The sequence below is a fragment of the Stenella coeruleoalba genome, assembly GCF_951394435.1.
Source record: "Stenella coeruleoalba genome assembly, chromosome: 1".
NCBI lineage: Eukaryota > Metazoa > Chordata > Mammalia > Artiodactyla > Delphinidae > Stenella > Stenella coeruleoalba.
The window spans coordinates 128,793,344-128,812,875 of NC_137169.1; the positions used below are offsets into that span (position 1 = coordinate 128,793,344).

General features: G+C 41.4%; 1 protein-coding gene across 3 annotated transcripts in view; it reads right to left on the reverse strand.

Moving 5' to 3' along the window:
- The window catches only part of CRB1 (crumbs cell polarity complex component 1), a 265,602-nt gene that overhangs the window by 31,271 nt on the left and 214,799 nt on the right, over window positions 1-19,532 (reverse strand). For all 3 annotated transcript variants that reach the window (XM_079912087.1, XM_079912086.1, XM_079912088.1), the window contains 5 exons: window positions 14,828-15,375; window positions 13,277-13,442; window positions 6,644-7,550; window positions 3,710-3,838; window positions 136-262 (listed from right to left, as the gene is read on the reverse strand). In XM_079912087.1, coding sequence (XP_079768213.1) covers window positions 136-262; window positions 3,710-3,838; window positions 6,644-7,550; window positions 13,277-13,442; window positions 14,828-15,375 — 1,877 coding nt within the window. The remainder of the gene's footprint in view (window positions 1-135; window positions 263-3,709; window positions 3,839-6,643; window positions 7,551-13,276; window positions 13,443-14,827; window positions 15,376-19,532) is intronic.

The window sequence follows — 19,532 nt, forward strand, 5'->3', positions numbered from 1 at the left end:
ACAGGTACGTCAATAATCATCCTGTTCACCCCACTCGACCACGGGCTCATCATTCATGCGCAGAATGAGGTAAGAAAGAAGCTGGAAGAGGTTCTGCCAGAGCAGGAGGGAGACATAGAAGGAGAGGCCGCTTACGTCCAGCTCACAGCGCGCGCCGGCGAAGGCCAAATCACAGACGCACTGGAACTTGTTCAGCAAGTCGTGGCATTGGCCTCCATTGAGGCAGGGATCGGAGGCACACTCATCAATGTCCTTTTCACACCTTGAAAACGGAAACAGCAGAAACCCGGGCCCCAGTTCAATAAATTGGCTGTGAAATGAATGGGGAGGGAGAACTCTGGCCTGATTCACCTAGACCAGCGCGGTGTAACTGACCAATCCCCATGCCCTTTGTTGTATATGCTCGATAATGTGGGAGATAATCTTCAAAATTCCTTTCACAAATTTTTCTTTTAATGAAAATAATTTGTACACACACACACACACACACACAGACGCATACACAGTTAATTAGAAAGAGAAAACAGGTGCAAATATCTAGAAACCAAGACAAAATGGGGCCATGCATAAGTCAACTTCTCCCTCAAGAGTGTTAGTGCCGTTGCCACCTTATAAAAGTTCAGTTTTTTGGGGTACACGAGGACCAGGAGAGTGAGCTGTAGTTTTTCGACCTAGCATCTACAGAGCAGACCTCCACTGCAGCTGTGAGGGTTCTGATGCATCAGTGCCTCCAGGCGAAGGGGTAAAGCCCCTCAGAAACAGAAAAATGTATTTGGTTTATTCTGAGAGATTTGGGATTATTATCCTTGGGAAACCCATTTTTAACAAAAAGCCAAAATAGATAATAGAAGCTTGCACTTGCTAATAAATCAGTTTCATAGCTAAGTGTAATATGTGCATGCTCAGGGAGAATGATTTTCAAAAGCCAAATTTTCCAAAAACAAGTGATATCAATTCTAAGGTAAACAGAAACTTTCCTCTTCCCCGGGACACTGTCATTTCCCCCCTAATTTTCCATGAACTACTACGTGTTTTATTCAATCACTCCCCAATCACTCATTGAGTAGATATTTATTTAGCACTTAACCATGTGCCAAACCCCCTGCTAGGCCTTGGGATAGACGGGTAACTGAGGCGTCTTTCTTACTTTGGGAAATTCATACAAAACCTCAGCTTTGGGAATCTCTATAGAGCAGCTCACAAGGTTGAAGTCCACTGTAAACAATTTTTCATTCCCCACCTCCTAAGAGGTAAGCGTGCGTGCCTGGGTCATCCACTAATCCCTAGGCTCAAACTGAAGGGATGAGGTGGTAGGTTGGGCAGGGCCAACCCAAGGCATAAAGGGAAAAAGATTTCTTCCCAGAAAAACAGCTCCTTATCCCCTTAGATACCAAGCATAGCTGAGACATTTTGTTTTCCTTTTTTGGCTTAGGCTTCTGGGCTGGAAGGAGACTCCTCTGATTAGACCGGAGCATAACTCGGCAGCTCGAGGGAGCCTGCCAAGTACTCCCTGCCCTGGGTGGGCCAGAGTGTTCACAGCATCCATCATGTACAACCTGCCAGGGTGACAGCACAGAGCTGGAGGTCTAACCCGACAGAAGAGAAGGCAATTTGTTAGAGGACAGCTTTTCAATATCTTTGGACTTTATGGAAGTCACATCCCCCCAGGCCTTGGGAGACTGCCCAGTATTTTCTAGCTTTCCTCCAGCTATTCTTTCTCTGTTTCTTATCTACTTCTCTTTTGAGCTGAACAGTGCACAATACACACACAATCATTATAAACATTATTGGAGCTTTCATTAGCGGTTATTAATAGGTAGAAAATCAAAACAAATAAATCCATTGGCATCCAGTGAATTAACTAATGATGGAGAAGGACTGTGAAAGCACAGAATCCATGGAACATGTGTTCACTATTTTAGAAATCCATTTTCAGTAGAGAAGTTTATCCGGATGAAAAGACTCCTGGGAGAGGAACAGAAATGCTGAGCTTCCTTTTCTTACCACATTTCAAGTCAACAATTTGAATTTAAATGCCAGATACCTTCCTTTTTTTAAAAAACAAATAAACGTTGGAGGAAAGGGAAATGTTTGTTGTAAATAGGAATAAGGTGTGAGTAGTGGAGAAAAATAAGCCAAGGCTTTGAATGAGTTCTGTGCATTGGCCATTAAACATTAATGTGCCATTAAGCATTAAATGGTGACATTGAAGGCTGGAAGTAACCAGCACTTAAATATATAGTTGAAGTGTTGTTCAAACTTTAGGATAAGAAAATCTTTGCAGTGTTTTTGATATATGTGGGATTGGAGGCCAACCGAATGGTCTCTGGGTTAATAATATGGTGCAATGAAAAGTGGAACGTGACTCTAGGCTACACAACTCCGTGCACGTGGATACTCGGACTGCCTGTGCTGCTTAGAGCCAGCCACTGAAAACAAGCCGTGAAGGCAAGAGCTAGCTAGCCTTATCATTGAATGTCGGAAGGGAAAAATGCAGGTGTGGCCAAGATTGCCTGCTGTTTTGTAAACGTGACGAAAGAGCTGTATCTCTGTGGTGCCCAAAGAACTGGTTGAAAAAAAGAAAATTCAAATTAATCCAAACTCTTGTTGTTGTGGAGCAAAAATATACCCATTATTTTATTAACTACTCTTTTGGGGAAAATTAATTCAGTCAAGATCTCTTTGTCCAACGTGTTGGACTTGAATTGATCTAATTTGTTCGGAGGGAGTTTGATCAGAGATCAGTATTATCTTACCCTGCATGATATATGAGATGGAGGAGAACTCTTTCCCTTTTCTTTTAAGTGTTGCAAGTAAAGATTTAGTCATACATTTATGCTAGCACATCTACAGGTGAGCAGAGGCTTTGAAGGCAGTGCGACCTTGCAGCAGCACGTGTCTGGATTGGCACCTGACCTGTCACTTATACTCTTGGCTTCCATTTACACAAATGCAAAATGGAAATAATAACAATTAGAGACAATAATAACACTAACAATAATAACAATTTGTCCGGTGCCTGGCATAGCACTAGAAAAAAATGGCTACGTATCTGTTACCTGCTGTTATAGTATCTCTACCTCGTAGAGCCCCAGTTTGTTACCATTCTGGGAACATTGATCCCCTTGGGAATCCGATAAAAGCTACGGAATACGCACCTTCTTGCACTTGCCCTCACCTCGGCCAGTCAAATGCATATGCAAATTTGTCTGCATGTTCAGCAAGTCACAGACCGAAACCAGCCAGCGATCAACCCCATACCATTGGGTACAGCAGAGCTGAAGGGTTTCTCTGGGAAAGGTAGATTCATCTGGATAAAGTGTGTATACTTTTAGGGTTGAAGGTAATTCTAGGGGCAATCTTTAAGGTTTATTACATTCTACCTTCACCAACAACCGTGTCTACATCACGTACTAGAGTTAGTGGGACAGAAACACGCATCCAGAAGTACCTCTAAAAAAACAATATCACATTTTACTGTTTTCGAAGACATATTTCCTTAGTTAAGTCTCGGCTAAAAAAGTGTTCTTGATTTTGACCTAAACTGTAATTTTTCTTCTTTTTTATTATTTGTCTCTGTCCGGACCTATATTTCAGCACAGATTTCCTATGGGAACTGAGATGAAAATTTAGAGGAGAAATAAACTTTGCATAATCTCGCTGTTGTTCAGCCCAGGCTTTTCTCCTATAAAGCTCTGCTGTGACTCACCATTCCCCAGTGAAACCTGGCCAGCACACACATTTTACTTCACCCTGGAACTCTGTGCAGTTGCCGCCGTTATAGCACGTGAGGTTGGTCTTCTCATTCCCACAGACCGCTGAGGGTAATCTGGTGTATCTAGAGAGAAAAGTAACAGCCACACTGTTCACCTTGCTCATTTCATTTATGAAAACGTTTTAGAAAAGTTCATGTATATAGTCAATGCCAAACTAACTAGGTACTCAGTCTGGCTGAGCCACGAATGCTTAACTGTGCTGTTTTGTTCCAGAATCACCTTCTCAGTCCACAGCTCCTGCTGGAGGGCTGCGCTGTTTCGGAGCATGGCTATCCATCTTCCACTGCTACCCAGTGTTCATTCGTGAGATAAGATCTATGCTGGGGGGTGGGGGGTGGCAATAAATTTAGCGCTGGAAAGAAACTTGCTATAGCTAGGGCCAGAGGAAAATTGCATCTCTATAAAGGCCAGGAAAGAAAGGACAGGACTCTGGTACCCAAGCCCTCATGTGATTTCTCCATTGCCTTTCACAGCTGAACTCCAGTTGCCCTGCCAACACTTGCTGCCCCCATCTAATAACTCACAGCTCAGCAGAATGCAAGCCATGTGCTGTCCAGGAGGTTTGTACACGGCACTCAGTGGTGACCACGTGTGAATTCTGAGCTTGGCTCTTTCGTTTATCAACAGAGCTGTATACATTAAGGAATCCTTATAAGGGGCAGAACAAATTGTTAGAAGCTAAGCAGAACTTTACTGTGTGATAAAATCCAGTGGTGTGAAGGGACTGGTTAAAAAGATTTTATGGTGTTCAGGTCCTTCGACCCACTGTGCATGTTATGCATGGAACTGGATACATAGTTAATATTCAGGAAATATCAGATGAATTTAATTTGTCCTGCTGTGCGTGCTGCAGCTAATATGGAGAAACCGGTCTATATGTGTCTATATGGAGAAACCGGTCTATATGTGTCTCTTCCCACAAGAGCTAATCAATTCGACTTTAAACCAAACGTAAGGTAGATAGCTAGTGGGAAGCAGCCACATAGCACAGGGAAATCAGCTCAGTGCTTTGTGACCGCCTGGAGGGGTGGGATAGGGAGTGGGGGAGGGAGGGAGATGCAAGAGGGAAGAGATATGGGAACATATGTATATGTATAACTGATTCACTCTGTTATAAAGCAGAAACTAACACACCATTGTAAAGCAATTATACTCCAATAAAGATGTAAAAAAAAAAAAAAAAAGAAAATACCCTAAGGACTTTTCAAAGGAGCCAAAAGCGTCAACCAGCGTTGAAAGAGGTCAATTAGCAATGCAAATATGAAGCTTTGTATACATCATATGTTAATACACAATTTTGAACCTCATTACAAAGTACTTTTGAATCAAAACTTTAATCTTTGAAAACGTGACTTTGATGAATTAGGCAGAAAAGATACTGGAGCACTGGTTACTGGGGCATATTTGTTTATTTTACTTATCCAAAGTCACCATGGCAGTACTATTAATTTTGATCCTGAATGTCTTTTGCTTTTAAGCATTCAGATTACCTGTTGGCCAATGAGTTGGTTAACTCATGAGAAGTGACATTTTATTGGAATGTCAACACTCAGCACCTAACCCTGTGTCATGCCTTCACAGACTCTGAACAGCAATAAATGTTATGGAGACAAATACATCTTCTTACACGTGTGGCTACCTATTCTGTCTACTAGGAGATTCATCCAGTTAAGGTACCACTTCTGAATTAGTGTAATGTCTGCAGGCTGCCAGCCAACTCCAGGCCTTCCTGTCCACATTCTGGAATCTATTGCTTGCTAGAAATAACCGTCTCACGTGCCTATAACAACTCAATTGTTTAGTGAATTCAAAACAAGTATAAGTTATAAAAACAATAATGAATTCTACTTACATAGAAATACTAAAGCAGTGTGACTTGGCAGGAAAATATTCATTCCTGTTTCTATTTATATTACATGAAACGGATGTGACTGCCAGAACTAAGCTTTATAGTTTTAGAAAAAACTGTGAAATGCTTTGAAATGGGCAAAAGAGATCACTGGGTATTCTTTCAGTGGAATGCTGGGTGTTATATAAAAGACCCTCTAAGATTATCTGATTTTTCTAATGTGTATGACTCAGGTTTTCTTTACCAAGCTAGTTCACAACTCTGTAAGTTGTAGAAAATTATAGTAATACTAATGGATCTTGTTCATTGAAGTGCAAATGAATTTGAAGTGATACAGTCCATTGTCACACTGTAGAAATAGTGTGGTTCAAGTACTAATTTTGTTGCCCTATAGGCTATTAAAAAATTTTGCATTTATTGGTAAATTCATCCCTATTTACAAGTGTGTATATATATTATATGGACATATTTATGTATATGATTAGATTATCCTTTGACATTTTGATTTTTGTCTTACTGGTTCCCTCATTAATTAATGACAAAGTCATCAAAACGTTCATTCTGAGAGTCATGATTTCACCCTTTTGAAATTATACTTTAACATAGTCTTTTCAGAATTATATGAGTTTACCTGCCTGAAATACCCCAGAGTATTCTCTTAGGGGTAGGAGTCATGCTTCCTCCAACAATACTAAAATTCAGCTCTTGCATTTGTTGTAAATGTATTTGTTTCCTGAGGCCTTAAGGCTGTCAGACTCTGGGGCTGTAGTTCCTGAGACATTCTAACAGAGATGACTGAGAAAACATTTTGCTCAAAGTCTGGTCCAAACCCTGCCCTTCCTCTTTGTAGAACATGCCAGCAGGTGAGATCCTGTCTTCGCAAGACCAAACTGTGATGGCCGTTGACTGTCACCCCCTGCTCAGCACAGCCTGTATGTTCATACCTGGGCAGAGAGCTTTCCAGTTTGAAGATGTAGAACACAGCTCGAAACACACTTTATGTGGATATTATGCTCACCTGCAGAATTTTCCTGTGAAATTTCCTGGACAGCGGCAAGAATAGCCACTGGTGTCACTGACGCAGGTGGCCCCGTTTGCACACAGGTGACTCTGGCAATTGTCTACATCTGATTCACAGTTCACACCGGTGTAGCCAGGCTCACACCTGCAGCGATAGCCTGCAACTCTGTCGGAGCAGTTGCCATGGATACAGGGGTTTGAAAGGCATTCATCAATGTCGAGTTCACAGTGTGCCCCTGACCATCCCACGGGACAGGTGCAGTGATGAGAACTGTATGTGTCTTCACAATGTCCTCCATGCAAGCAGGGGTTGGAATTGCAGGCGTTTAACTGCAAACAGCCAGTAACCACTGGATGTATAGAGATTTTGAGAAACTGCTCCTCCTGAGGTTTATTAATGAAACCATGAACATTTTCAAAGTAAGAGAGATAAATGCCACTGATTTCTATTGTACTTAGACACCCTCGCAGGCCCTGCGTGTTGTCACTAGCTCGCTCACCCACATAAATGTTTATATCATCCTTCAGGAAGCTGAGACTCCCAGTAGCCACTGCGCTGGTCACAAGAGGTGTTTGCTGGTCCACTTCCATTTGCCACCTGGAAGCCTGGGCCCGTGGGTCTGTCATGGAGAGAGTCACTTGGTGCCACGCGCCATCATTCACTGACTGCAGACTTGTCAGACTCAGCATGTAAAAACTGTTGCCACTTTGCAGCTGAAATAATAACTGGGAATCCCGAATGCTAATATTAAGGAATTCAGGCTCCTTCTCTGCGTGCAATATGATCGCATTTGCGTCCCTTGTTCTGAAACCAAATGTGATATTGGTGAGTTCTCTGGTAATATTCCCATTGCTCCTGAATAATATCTCACTGCTTTGTCCATTAAAAACAGCATTTGCGATACCTAAAGAGAGAAGGCAACGCCAATCAGCAACTTTAGTAAATCTGTAATGTTTGCCTAAGTACCTTTAATGATCATCACGTTACTACCGTCATGTATGGATTGTATGATACAGGCTAGGCACTCTGTTAGTCGCTTTTATATTATTTTTAATATGAAGTTCTCGAATGTAGGTTCATTGTTATTATCATCTCTATTTTACAGAAGAAGAAAGTGAGACTCACAGAGGTTAAGGAATTTTCTCACGGTCAAGTGGCTAATAGATAATTAAGCCAGAATGTCAAACTTGGGTGGTCAGATGCCAAAACCCAAATCATTTATTTCTTTTCCACTGAAATGCAGTACCTTCTAATGTTATTTTACAGCTGCTCCCACAAATAAAGCATTGGTTACCCGTTTTGCACATAAAGAAATCGAGCACAAAGAACTCACAAGTCTAGCTATAAGCTGGGCCTCAAGTGACACAGTTAATTAACAGTGGAGTCTGGCTTCTGAGTAAGCTGACCGGGAGGCACTTAAAAGTAGCATTCTAAATGACTGATTTACTACCTGGCAAACTCCAGTCATGTGCTGAGTCACCAATCTGTGCCTAACTCCAAGTAGCATCCTGTGGTTGGGCAAAATTATACAACCGTACCCTCTGCTCTAATATACGCCCGCATACATGTGACCACATGGGACCACAGCACTTTTGGGCAATCTTATTGCATTTTTCTATTAGACTGTTTTTCCAATTCCACAAGATCACTCGTTCACAGCTTGCTTTATCTCTTAAAATATCGAACCCTTTCTGTTTATGATCTCCTTTGTTACGTTCCTGAGAAAACAGGAGAAAGAAGAACTGCTTCAGTTTCCCACCGAACCTGTAAACCTAACAAATCTGGATCCACTCTGCTTTCCATTTGTTATAATGGATGCATTGTCCTTATTCTTATCTGTACAATAATAGAAAAAAGATCTCCTGTTCTCTGCCCCTGGTTCCTGACACAGGGCTTCTAAAACCCTGGTAAATTCCTAAGTGATAAGAGCACTGCACTGGGAGCATCTTTGTTCTAATGAGACAGCGACTCTGGGTGGGCTCCTAGGTGGAGCCTGGATGCAGGCTGGTCATCAGGAAGACTAAGTCATGATTAGAAGCTTGAAATTGTCAGCCCCAGCCCATCCTCTAGAGAAGGAAGAGTGCAGAAAATGGAGTTAATAATTGGTCATGCTTACATAAGGAAGCCTCCATAAAATCCCAAAAGCATGGGGTTCAGAGAGCTTCCAACTTGTTAAACATACCCACACTGGAACGGTCATGCACCCCAACTCCTCGGGAAATAATCTCCTACACTGGGGACCCTCCCAGACCTCGCCCTATGTATCTCTTCATCTGGCTGTTCATCTGGGACCTTTATCATATCCTTTAATAAAATGGTAAACAATTAAGGGTTTCCCCGAGTTCTGTGAGCTGCTCTAGCAAATTCATTGAACCGAGGCGGGGGTCGTGGGAGCCTCAGATTTATAGCTGATCGGTCAGGAGCACAGGTGACAACCTGGGCTTGCGATTGGCATCTGAAGTGCAGTGGGGGGTCTTCTAGTGGGACTGAGCCCTTAGCCTGTGAGATCTGACACTATATCTGGGCGGATAGTGTCAGAGTTGAATTAAATTGAGATGACCCGTAGGACACCCAGCTACTGCAGCAGAATTGCTTGGTGGGGGGACCCCCGCATATCAGGTGTCAGCAGTGCTGTGCGTGTATTCCTACTGTGGGTTTTCCCTACTCAGGTGGGAAACTGTAGGTGCTCCAGCACACATCCAAGGGCAACTCTCCCAGTCACGTCTTGGGTCCCTTTCATTCTCACCTTTTTTAGATATTACTTCTAGACGTAATCTCTTTCTGTTCTGCATCATCATTTTCCCTCCCTTTCTGTTGCTTCCCATCAGCATAAGAATATGCTGTAATTGCTCCAATCTTAAAAAATAAAAACACAGGCAAGACCCAAGAGCACTACCCTGACCTCCCTCTACCCTGTTGCTTTCTTATTTCTCTAGTTCCTTTTCCAGCAAAACTTCTCCACATAGTTTTAGATTCACCTTGTCTCAACTTTCTCATCCCCCATTTTCTTTTTAATACCTTCAGCCTTGTTCCCCATCACATCACTGAAACCGCTCTTGTCAAGGTCATGGTGACCTCTGTGTTACTGATCCAGCAGTCAATTCTCTATTCTCATTATCTTCCGGCTTTCAGTAGAAATTGACCTTAAGACACTGTCTTTACCTCATGTGTGGGTCACCACACCCAACCTCGAACACTTTATTATACAGCCTATTCCAACCACTTCTCAGTGTCCTGGCTTCTATTGCGCTGCAGAGCAATGTACCAACCATGCCTTAGCTCAACACCTCCATGGTTACCATCACATCTAGAAAGGATTCCTAAATCCTAAACATGGCGGACAGAGTTTATGTGACCCGACCCCTAACTCTCCAATCCCATTTCCTGCCACCCTTCCTCATGCACGTACTACAGCCACAAAAACTTCTTGCTATTTTTTGAAGACGCCAAGCTTGTTCCCAAACCAGGCCTTTTACATTTGCGGTTGCTTAGACACAATATTGGCCCCCGATCTTCCCATACCGGACTCTTTCTCAACAAAATATGCGCTCAGATGTCACCTCCTCCGAGATGCTTTCCCCAACTATCCAAGTGAAAATGTTTCCCCCCACCCCCCGCCACCCACTCTCTTTTTAATTACTCAGCTTTATTTTCTTCATAGCATCTTGTAGCTATTTGAAATTATACTGTTAACTTTCCTACTTGTTCCTTGTCTGTCTCTCCTCACTAGAACATGAGCTTTTACGAGATCACGGAACTTCTCTGTCTAGGTTCTCACTAAACCCGATGCAGGGAACATTGCCTGGCAGAAAACAGGTGCTCAGTAAATATTACTAAATGAATAATCTATAAAAATAACTCAATCCTTAATTCTGAAAAGTGAGATAATGATTAGAAACCACAGCAGGAGTAAATTCAAGGGTATCATTCAAGTGTATCATTTGACTGGATTAACATTTCACTTGATTTTATTGCTTTTGACTGTGGTGTTTTTTCCCAGCAAATTTGGGGTTGGGATTAGGCAGGAAAAGAGCAAGAAGTGTCTCATTACATGTTTCTGAATAAATGTTAACATGACAAATCTCATTAGCCCTCCAACTCCTGAAGGAAGAATACTGTCTGTCATGCTGTATAAACTAGTTTCATTGACCGACTGAGCACATGGAAATCACTTCTTGTGATCTGAGTAAAAACCGCAGTGCACGTTAACATTTATACTTTGCCTTTTCTTCAGGGAACTTTATCATAATAAACACACCTGTGTCTAAGGTGGGTTGTAGTTTTTAATTGTCTGTTTTCGGATAGGATACAGAGATAGAAATGATTAAGTACTAAGGGCAAACTCGGGGTCATGCACGAGCTATACTCTCAAGAGTATGTTATTCTAGCAGAACTATCTTCCCAACACATCTCCCTAGAAATAAATACAATAGTGTCATGAGGTCACATCAAATGAAAATTATACAAAATAGCAAAAGTGAATGCTAGGGTTTATACCTACCGGTTAGGAAAATTTCACCCCTCCTACTAATTTACATTTTCTCCCTTAAGATAAGTCATAATTAAAAAAATGTTACTGAGACTTTTTGAAAGGTCGAGGCAAGCTTTTTCCACTTTCTGTAGTGGCCATGCAGTAGCAGTGAAGATCATTCACGCCTTTCTGACGTGGGGCATCCAAATCCTTTATGTGGAGACGGAGGGCAATACGCACCCAGGGTATGCTTCTTGGACCACCACTGTTTTTAGAAACCCTATTCTTTTTTTCCCCATGAAAATGTTCAAAATGATTTAAACCCCATTGTAGAATATAACTGGGACTGAGAACTTTAGTATTTCTGTCAAAAGATTAACAGTAAAATTAATAAGTAGTAAACTATTTTAAACAAGCAATTCAGAGGGCAGAAAAACGGAAAAGGTGCCATTAAAGTTCTGTGTCATATTAGAGGCCTGATCTCATTCTTTATGCAAATTCATCAAGCTTTATTCATGTGTGTAGCATATTATTTCTTAAATATGAAACATAAGAGTATGTGTATTCTTTTAGAAACTGCCCCCCAAGTATATACACTGTGCAATACATTTCACATACCATTTTGATATATGATTTTAAAATACAGAAACATAAAAGTAACTGTATTCTCATTCTCAGTCACTTTGGGGCTTGGTTGTTGATTTGGGCCTCAGGTCAGTCAACGCCTAGCTCCAGACCATTATTTTAGTGCAGTGTTTTCCAAGGTATTTTATGTATTTTTTTAATTGTATGCAGATAATGTAATTTAAGTCTAGAGCAGTTAAGTGAAAATACTGAGCTAAATTGAAGAAAAATATATATTTATTTAACAAATATTTACTGACAACCTCCTACATGTTTGGTACTATTCTAAGTGCTAAGAGTAACGTGGGAAACCAGACAGAAAATCTCCTTCCCTTTTGAAACTTATATTCCATCAAGGAAAAGATGATGAACAAGTGAACAAATACCTGTGTAACAAAACATCCAAGGATGATTAGAGCCATGAAGAAAAGTAAAGCCAGGGAAGAGGGCACTTGGGTAGAAAAGGGAATGGAGGGATGAGGCCCTTGTGAAGCTCTGGGCTGACAGAGTTCAGGGTAGAGATGGTGATGGTGCATGGGAGCTAACTGCCGGGGTCAAAGAACACTGGACAGAAAGACATCGGATGCACATTGAGGACAACTCTTAGAGGGTTTCTCCCACTAAGAAAGGAAGCAGGAACATGAGATGGTAGCTGGTGGGGATGGGAGGGATATCAAGGGAAATAGTTTGTAATGAGTAAATTTGACAGTATGTTTATATACTGAGGGGAAAACTGATGATGCTGGCGGGTGAGAGAAAAATTTCAGAAGCAAAATCTTTGAACAAGGGGAAGAGATTAGAATTGAGTGCGAACATAGACAGTTGGCTATAGACTGAACTGTGCATTATTTGAACTAGAAGAAAAGACATACTATAAATAATAGTGTGGCTACCACGTAGACCTGTCAAAATTGTAAAGATAGTATTCAAATTGCTAACATTTGGTAAATTGTGTTCAGTAGTACTGAATTTGGGCAGGAAAACCATTCAGATTGAGGGAAATACTCATGGCCAACACCAATCGAGTGCCTACTGCGCTTGGCTCTCTACACACGAGGTCATATAATCATCACACACACACCCATAGTTACCTACTTATCAAGTAGACGTTTTATCCTTTTCTTACAGAGGAAGCTTTAGATTACTGAGACGTATGAATTGCCAGAAGCCTCATAGTTAACCAATGACAATGTGCTCACACTGGCACTTTCACTCTGTATTGCCAGTAACAAGAAAAGAAAAGCCAAACATCACCCGGTTAATTCTTTCTCTAGAAATTAGTCTTAAATGATCAAGGATCTAGGCTTGGTGCTGCTATGACCGCCGTTTCCCACTCAGAAACCCAGGGGCAGGACGAGGCTACTCTGGCTTATTACACTCCCATTAGGTTTGTTATACCACTACTCGCGCAGGGAGAAGCAGCTACACATTTCTCTGCTGAGCTGGAGTTGTCTGTATTCTTTTTCTGGGTTGACTCATGGAACAACTGAAATGCCCAGCTGAACTGGATGGTGATAAGTTTGAAGTGCACTTACATTCAAATCCTCGAGGCAGCCCCTGGCATTGGGCCCGGGGAGGGCACGGGCTGAGTTCACACCAGCGAACCTCCTGGCAAGCTTTCCCGGCTGTGTTCGCAGGGCAGGAGCAGGAGAAGTCATCCCACAGGGAGTAGCAGATGCCTCCGTTGTGACAGGGGTTGGGCTGAGCAGACAATAAGTCAAAGGCATTAGAAGCGCCGGCAACTAAATATGGAAAAGACCCTGTTAATCTCTGAATGCTAATTTCCTACATATTTACATTTCGAACTTTTTATATCCATTGGCTGATAAATAGAATAAAACTTACTGCTACCATCGAGAGAGAGGAAAAGGGAAATAAAGAAAAATATACAATACTGATCTCCTGTAGCACAAGGAGGATTTTCAAAGGTGTAATTATATTCTCTGTAATTTATAAATTACCAGGCACTTTCACTGTCACTAATGATAGTTTGAGTTAGAGACTTTTCCTCCTGTTTTTACTGGTGAGGAAACCGAGGTCCCTTTCGTTGTCCAAGATTCTATCAACAGTCAAACAGGGAAGTTGGTACTTGGGTCCCCAGAGGAGTGACACCATCTCCCCTCCAGCTCTGCCTCTGAATCAGAAGCGTATCATAATTTGAGTTCTCACAAGGTTTCTCACAAAGTGTTCAAAACGGAAGTATTGATAAAGGAATTTCTGAGAGCTCCGTCTTTATTTATGCCCATTCCAGTGTTAACATGTGATCTAGGCTAGTGACCCAACCTTGTTAAACGTCAATTTCCTTTTCTGTAAATAACATCAATGGAGAGAATAAAAATGCCTGCTTTGCACGGTAGTCCTTCCACAGAATGAAATGGATTGATCCATGGAAAATCGCACCTGGCACATTGGAGGTGCCCCTATAGTAATGCTACAATGATTCATTTTTGTGTATTTAGAAGCAAGCCCAGTACATGGCAATAGTTGGAGCTCAATAAATGTTCAACAGATAAAATGCCTTTCCTTCTTTTCCTCTGAAAGCTCATGCAGAGCTGACAAATTCACGTATTGAAGTAGCTTTCAGAAGAGCATACAAAATATACAAAGTAAAGCATGGGCTCTGAGTAATTATATTACAGAAAATTTCAAATCCAACTCCCAGAAGGAAGTTACCTCTCAGATTTTTTCTCCTTATTGACTTAGTAGATGTTCAAAACAATGGTAGGTGGGCATTTAAGATAAAGTTAATGGTATCTTCAAAATGAATTAATTCAGTTAAACCTCTGGGATGCCATTAAGAATTTGGGAATTAAAATACAATTATTCTTAAGTCATTTGGTTGTAGAAGACGTAGTTATTTTGGTTGGTTAAATGGACCATAATGGCAATAAGATCAAGGCCACACTTTCATGGCTCAACATAAATCCCCGAGTCCTGCTGGGAAAGTATGGATGAAGCATTATTCTACAGCTAGTGGGTCAGTAACACCATATTCACATACAAAGAACAGTTATAATAAATTATCTATTTAATAAAATGAAACTTTTAGCACACAATATGGACATAGTTGGTATGAATAATCCTACCTCACACAGGTTGTCTCCGGGACAGCCTTGGGTCACATTGACAAGAACTGCATCTTGGGCTGCGTTGCTCGTTGAATTTGGAAAGAATTCCAGATTTTCGTTGTTTAACCTTATATCTTGAATACAGCCTTTGAAGAATCCACCATTAACTTCAGTCTCCTGTCTGTCAGGCAGTCCACCAATGTAGAGGACATCTCCTCTTTGGAGTCTCCACGTAGGAGCAGAAATAAATCCTAGGTTTTGTGACGACTGATACAGTTCGATTCTATTTGGCTTGATTTTCAAAGATATCAAGTGGACATTTCCATCGCTGAGAACAAATTTTACTAATGATTTGGGAGAACCTGGAGTTAGCATTGCTAGTCTGCCATGCTCTAGCCAAACACGGATGTATTGGCAAGTGCCATTTTCCAGAGCTAGGAGCAAGCCCGATGGACGATGTGTTCGAACAAACATGGAGAGCGTGAAGGCCTCTCCGTAGCTCTTGTCAAGATGGAAAGCCGCATATCCAGTGGAGTCATCTTGGCCAAATCTGCCTGCCACATACGCTTTAATAGAGGAGGAGAGACAAAGAGGAAACATCTGAAGACACACAAGTAATGCATATATATATATACATATATGCACATTCATATTTTTAAAAGTTCAAGACAGGCTTATTCAATAGAATGACAATTTGAAAAGTCATCCCTGACTTTCTGAACTTCTGAGTTTACTTTATTCTGAAAATAACTAGATTTTGGTTTATAGTTTATAGTTGAAGTTCACTGATCACAAAGAGAAAGAGAAGATTTCTGCACCGATAAACTTTTGAACCTCTTCCTCACTGCCCTAAAAAGGTGGGGCTTAAACATGGAATATCAGATACTACTGCACTCCAACTTGATTTGGAGAAATTTGGGAAGCAAGAGCTCTTCCTGCAACACATGTAAGCAGACTGAGCAATCGTCATCGCTGCTATTTGGGGCCATGCTCAAACAAATGGCATCAAACCTAACCGTTCCTTGTAAAGGACAGAAACCAAGAATTAGATTTGCAAATCCTCTTTTGGGAAGATACCCCTAATAATATTAAGAGGCAAGGCAGCTGAACAAAGGAAGAGGAGGACTCTTCCTTCTTTGGTCCTGGGTGGGTGAAGGAGAGGCATGGGGCACAAAGTACTAGGGCAAAGCTGAGTTCTGAACTCACCCAACATTTCCTGTGGACAGAGAGATTTCTAATGCATTGACGTGGCAATGCTATCGATGTGCATCACCACAAGAAAACTCTTTGAGAAGTATAAAAATAAATGCTGACCTTCAAAATCATTGATGATATAGTAGGAACACAAGTTCTTGTACTCCTAAAGCTGACATTCCATTTGGGTGGAGGTTATATAGTATGTCAGGTGGCGATAGGTTCTTTGATATACAAAAACTCAGGCAGAGAAAGGGACTAGGAAGACCTGCAGGAGGGAGTGGAGCTGTCATTTTAAATGGAGTCATCAGGGAAGAACTCTCTGAGAAGGTAATATTTGAGCAGAACCCCGAAGAAAGTAGAGATATTACTGCAGAAATTCAGGAGATAAATGATGGTGGCTTGGATCAGTGGTCATGGTGCAGATGGGGAGAAGTGGTCAGATTTTGGAAATGTTTTGGTAGAACCAAAACCAGGATTTTCTGGGGCAAGTTGCTCTCCAAGGCTTTTGGTCCAAGTAACTAGAAGCATTGAGTTTCCATTTGCAGAGATGGGGAAGAAAACAGGAGGAACAGATTTGGGGGAGAAATGAGATTCCATATTAAATTTGAGATGCCCTATTAGATATCCAGGTGGAAATTTCTAGTCAGCAGTTAGATATAGAGGTTCAGGGGAGACATTCTAGGCTAGTCACAGTAATTTTGGATTTGTCAGTGTAAATGTGGCATTTAAAGCCCTAAGATTGGAAGAGATCACCAAGAGAGTGAATCTAGAGAGAGAAGAAGAGGTCCAAGAACTGAACCCTTAAGCATCAGACATGTGGAGGTAAAGGAGATGATAAAAGAGTAAGACAGAAAGAGAACAAAGGGAGAGTGACACCCCATAAGCCTAGTGAGGAAAGAGTTTTCAGGAAGAGGGCGTATTCAACTGTGGTAACTGTTGCTGAGAGGTCAAGGCAGATGAGGACTGAAAAATGACCACTGAATCTTGCAATCTGGAAATCACTGATGAACTTGACAAGAGCATTGTCTTAAACATATTGCTATCTTCAAGTCTTCACATCCCAATCCTAACCAGAAAAAAAGCACATTCCAGCATGTTTAAATGTTGTCATATGGTTCCACTGAAGTTTGAGCAAAGGTGGGACATATTTTATTTTAGCTGAATTATAGTGAAGCTTGCTTAGGTAACCATCTGTGTTTGAAGACCTTCTGCATAAAAGTCTGCATTTTCAGAATTCTGCCTTGATTTTCGACAGGAACGTTACATTTTGAATCTGCATTTGGAGACCACCTGCTCCAGGCAACTACAGGTAGCTTTCAAAGTGCATTGTTAGATGTAACAATCCGTTTGAAGAGGCTAACATCTCTGAATGCACGGCAGCACTTTCATATCAGATAAAATGCTCAATAAGAAAATGTGGCTCTTGAAGTTCCCGAGGTTTGGGAATACGCACAGAATTGCTCTGCCTCAGGGGTGGTCCCCGCTGGTCATCCTGGGACGCCTGCAGCATCACTTTGTGGATCCAGATGAAAAGACAGACAGAACACAGAGCTGTTTCTTTTTCTCAGAAGCTTGACTCTCCAGCAGTCCTATTCTTCAGAAATCACAAGCAAGTAGTCAGAGCACATGATTTACTACATGATTTTAGAAACACCTGACGCCATATATGACTTGTCTGTGGACACGGAAAGAATGATTCTCATATGTGTTGTTGATGTGTCATGAAGAGGGACGACAAATAGGGATAAGAAATAACCAAGTTTTAAGGATTGATGGACTACAACAAGAAGAAATTTATTTAGAATAAATAAAAGCCACTTGGGTCTAAGTGCCCTTCATTGGTTTAGGGTGGAAAAAGCAGAAATCTGTGGCACCAAGAGGGAGAACAGCTCAAAGTGAACCAGTCATAGAATGTGGCTGCCCAAAGGTCAACGGGACATTAGGCTGCAGAATAGAAGAACATTCTCTGGAATGAGAAGGTTACAGTCCTGTGTCACTCTGCACTGTCAGGCACATCTAGGAGCCAGATAAGCAGATTTATTCCAGAGCAAGCAAGCAGCGGATGGAGTGTCTGAAAACGATGTCAGGTGGAAAACATTAGAAGAAACTGGGTGTGTTTAGCATGATAGGAGTGATGGCTTGGATGGTACAAGACACTTTTCTTCAAATATTTGTGTTCTCAAGAAGAAGACATGTAAGTAAGGTTGACATTGGCTTCAAGAGTTACAATGCTGCCAATGAATGGAAGCTATAGGTCATCATATATTATTTTAGTACAAAAAAGACAACTTCTAGGGGATTTCTGGGAAGATGGAGTGTGAGTGAGTTTCCCATTCCTGAAGGTGTGTAAGCAGAGGTTTGGGCCACTACACTTGGGTGCACAACAGTGTAAAAAATTCAGTCATGGAGTGAAGCTCCTTCTATATCTAAGAAACTCTAATTCCAAGCAGATAAGAGTGTCAAAGTTTAGATGTACGACTGAAGATAAAACATATGTCAATTGCCTCTCTTAATCAAATATTCTCTAGAAGGGACGAGGTCAGTGATACCTTTATCCTGAACAGTATCCTGGAAGCTCCACGTTCCTGGACACAGCCAGGGCGATAAGATACACCGCGACGACCCTGCAGACAGCTCTGGGAACTAAGCTTTGAGAAACTCTTTTCTGAACTCTTCTTATTGAGACACTTGGATCATTTTTAAAAAATCAACTTTAAAATATAGGAAGCCTGTCTGTCTGTCATGTTTCGTCAGCCAGCCAAATCCTCCATCCAGTCTGCTTGTTCCTTGCAATGGGTACCATGTTTGGGAAATGCTGAGCCAGGATCATGAATTGGGTGAAGTTTTTGCCTTGTACTTTTTAGCCCATCTCCTCCTGAACATCTATGTACAATGACAGGAAGATTCCAGGTTGTCCTTACAGCTTGTAAGCATCTTTTGTGATGGGAATAAACTCCCCAGCAAACATTCCTCAGAGATGATAGCAAATACAAAATACTTTAAATTTATGACTAAGAGGTGATATGAGAAATATAACTTTTCTTAAAATTATACCAAGAATTTTCAGAAAGGGACGATTTTACAGAACTTACTCCCTAAAAAGATATCTTCTGAAGCTAAGCATTTTCATGAGGATTATACAGTTTCAAAATAGTGGAGGGGTGGGGGGCGGCCGGGGGAAAAGGAAACTGGAGGAAGAGAGGGGACAGCTAACCAATTCAGGAACTGGGCTTAAAGACTCTGTGATTTTCCAAGTTGGAAAAAATAAATTAAAGAAAACCAGAACCCACTGGATTGGCATCCCTTGAATCTATTTACCAGGACAGTTAGCATCCCCACAGTCAAGTATTAACCTCATGGGTCACTGCACTTGGAAGCTGGTCAAAATGAGTCAGCATCTGTTTGTTATTTTGTATATGTAGTAAAAATATTGCCTTAGGTCAATTAAATTTTTCTTCAAAAAGTGAACATTGCTTCAGCATAATCTCCCCTTTTCTCCTTTAAAAATATCACAAAACAACTTGCC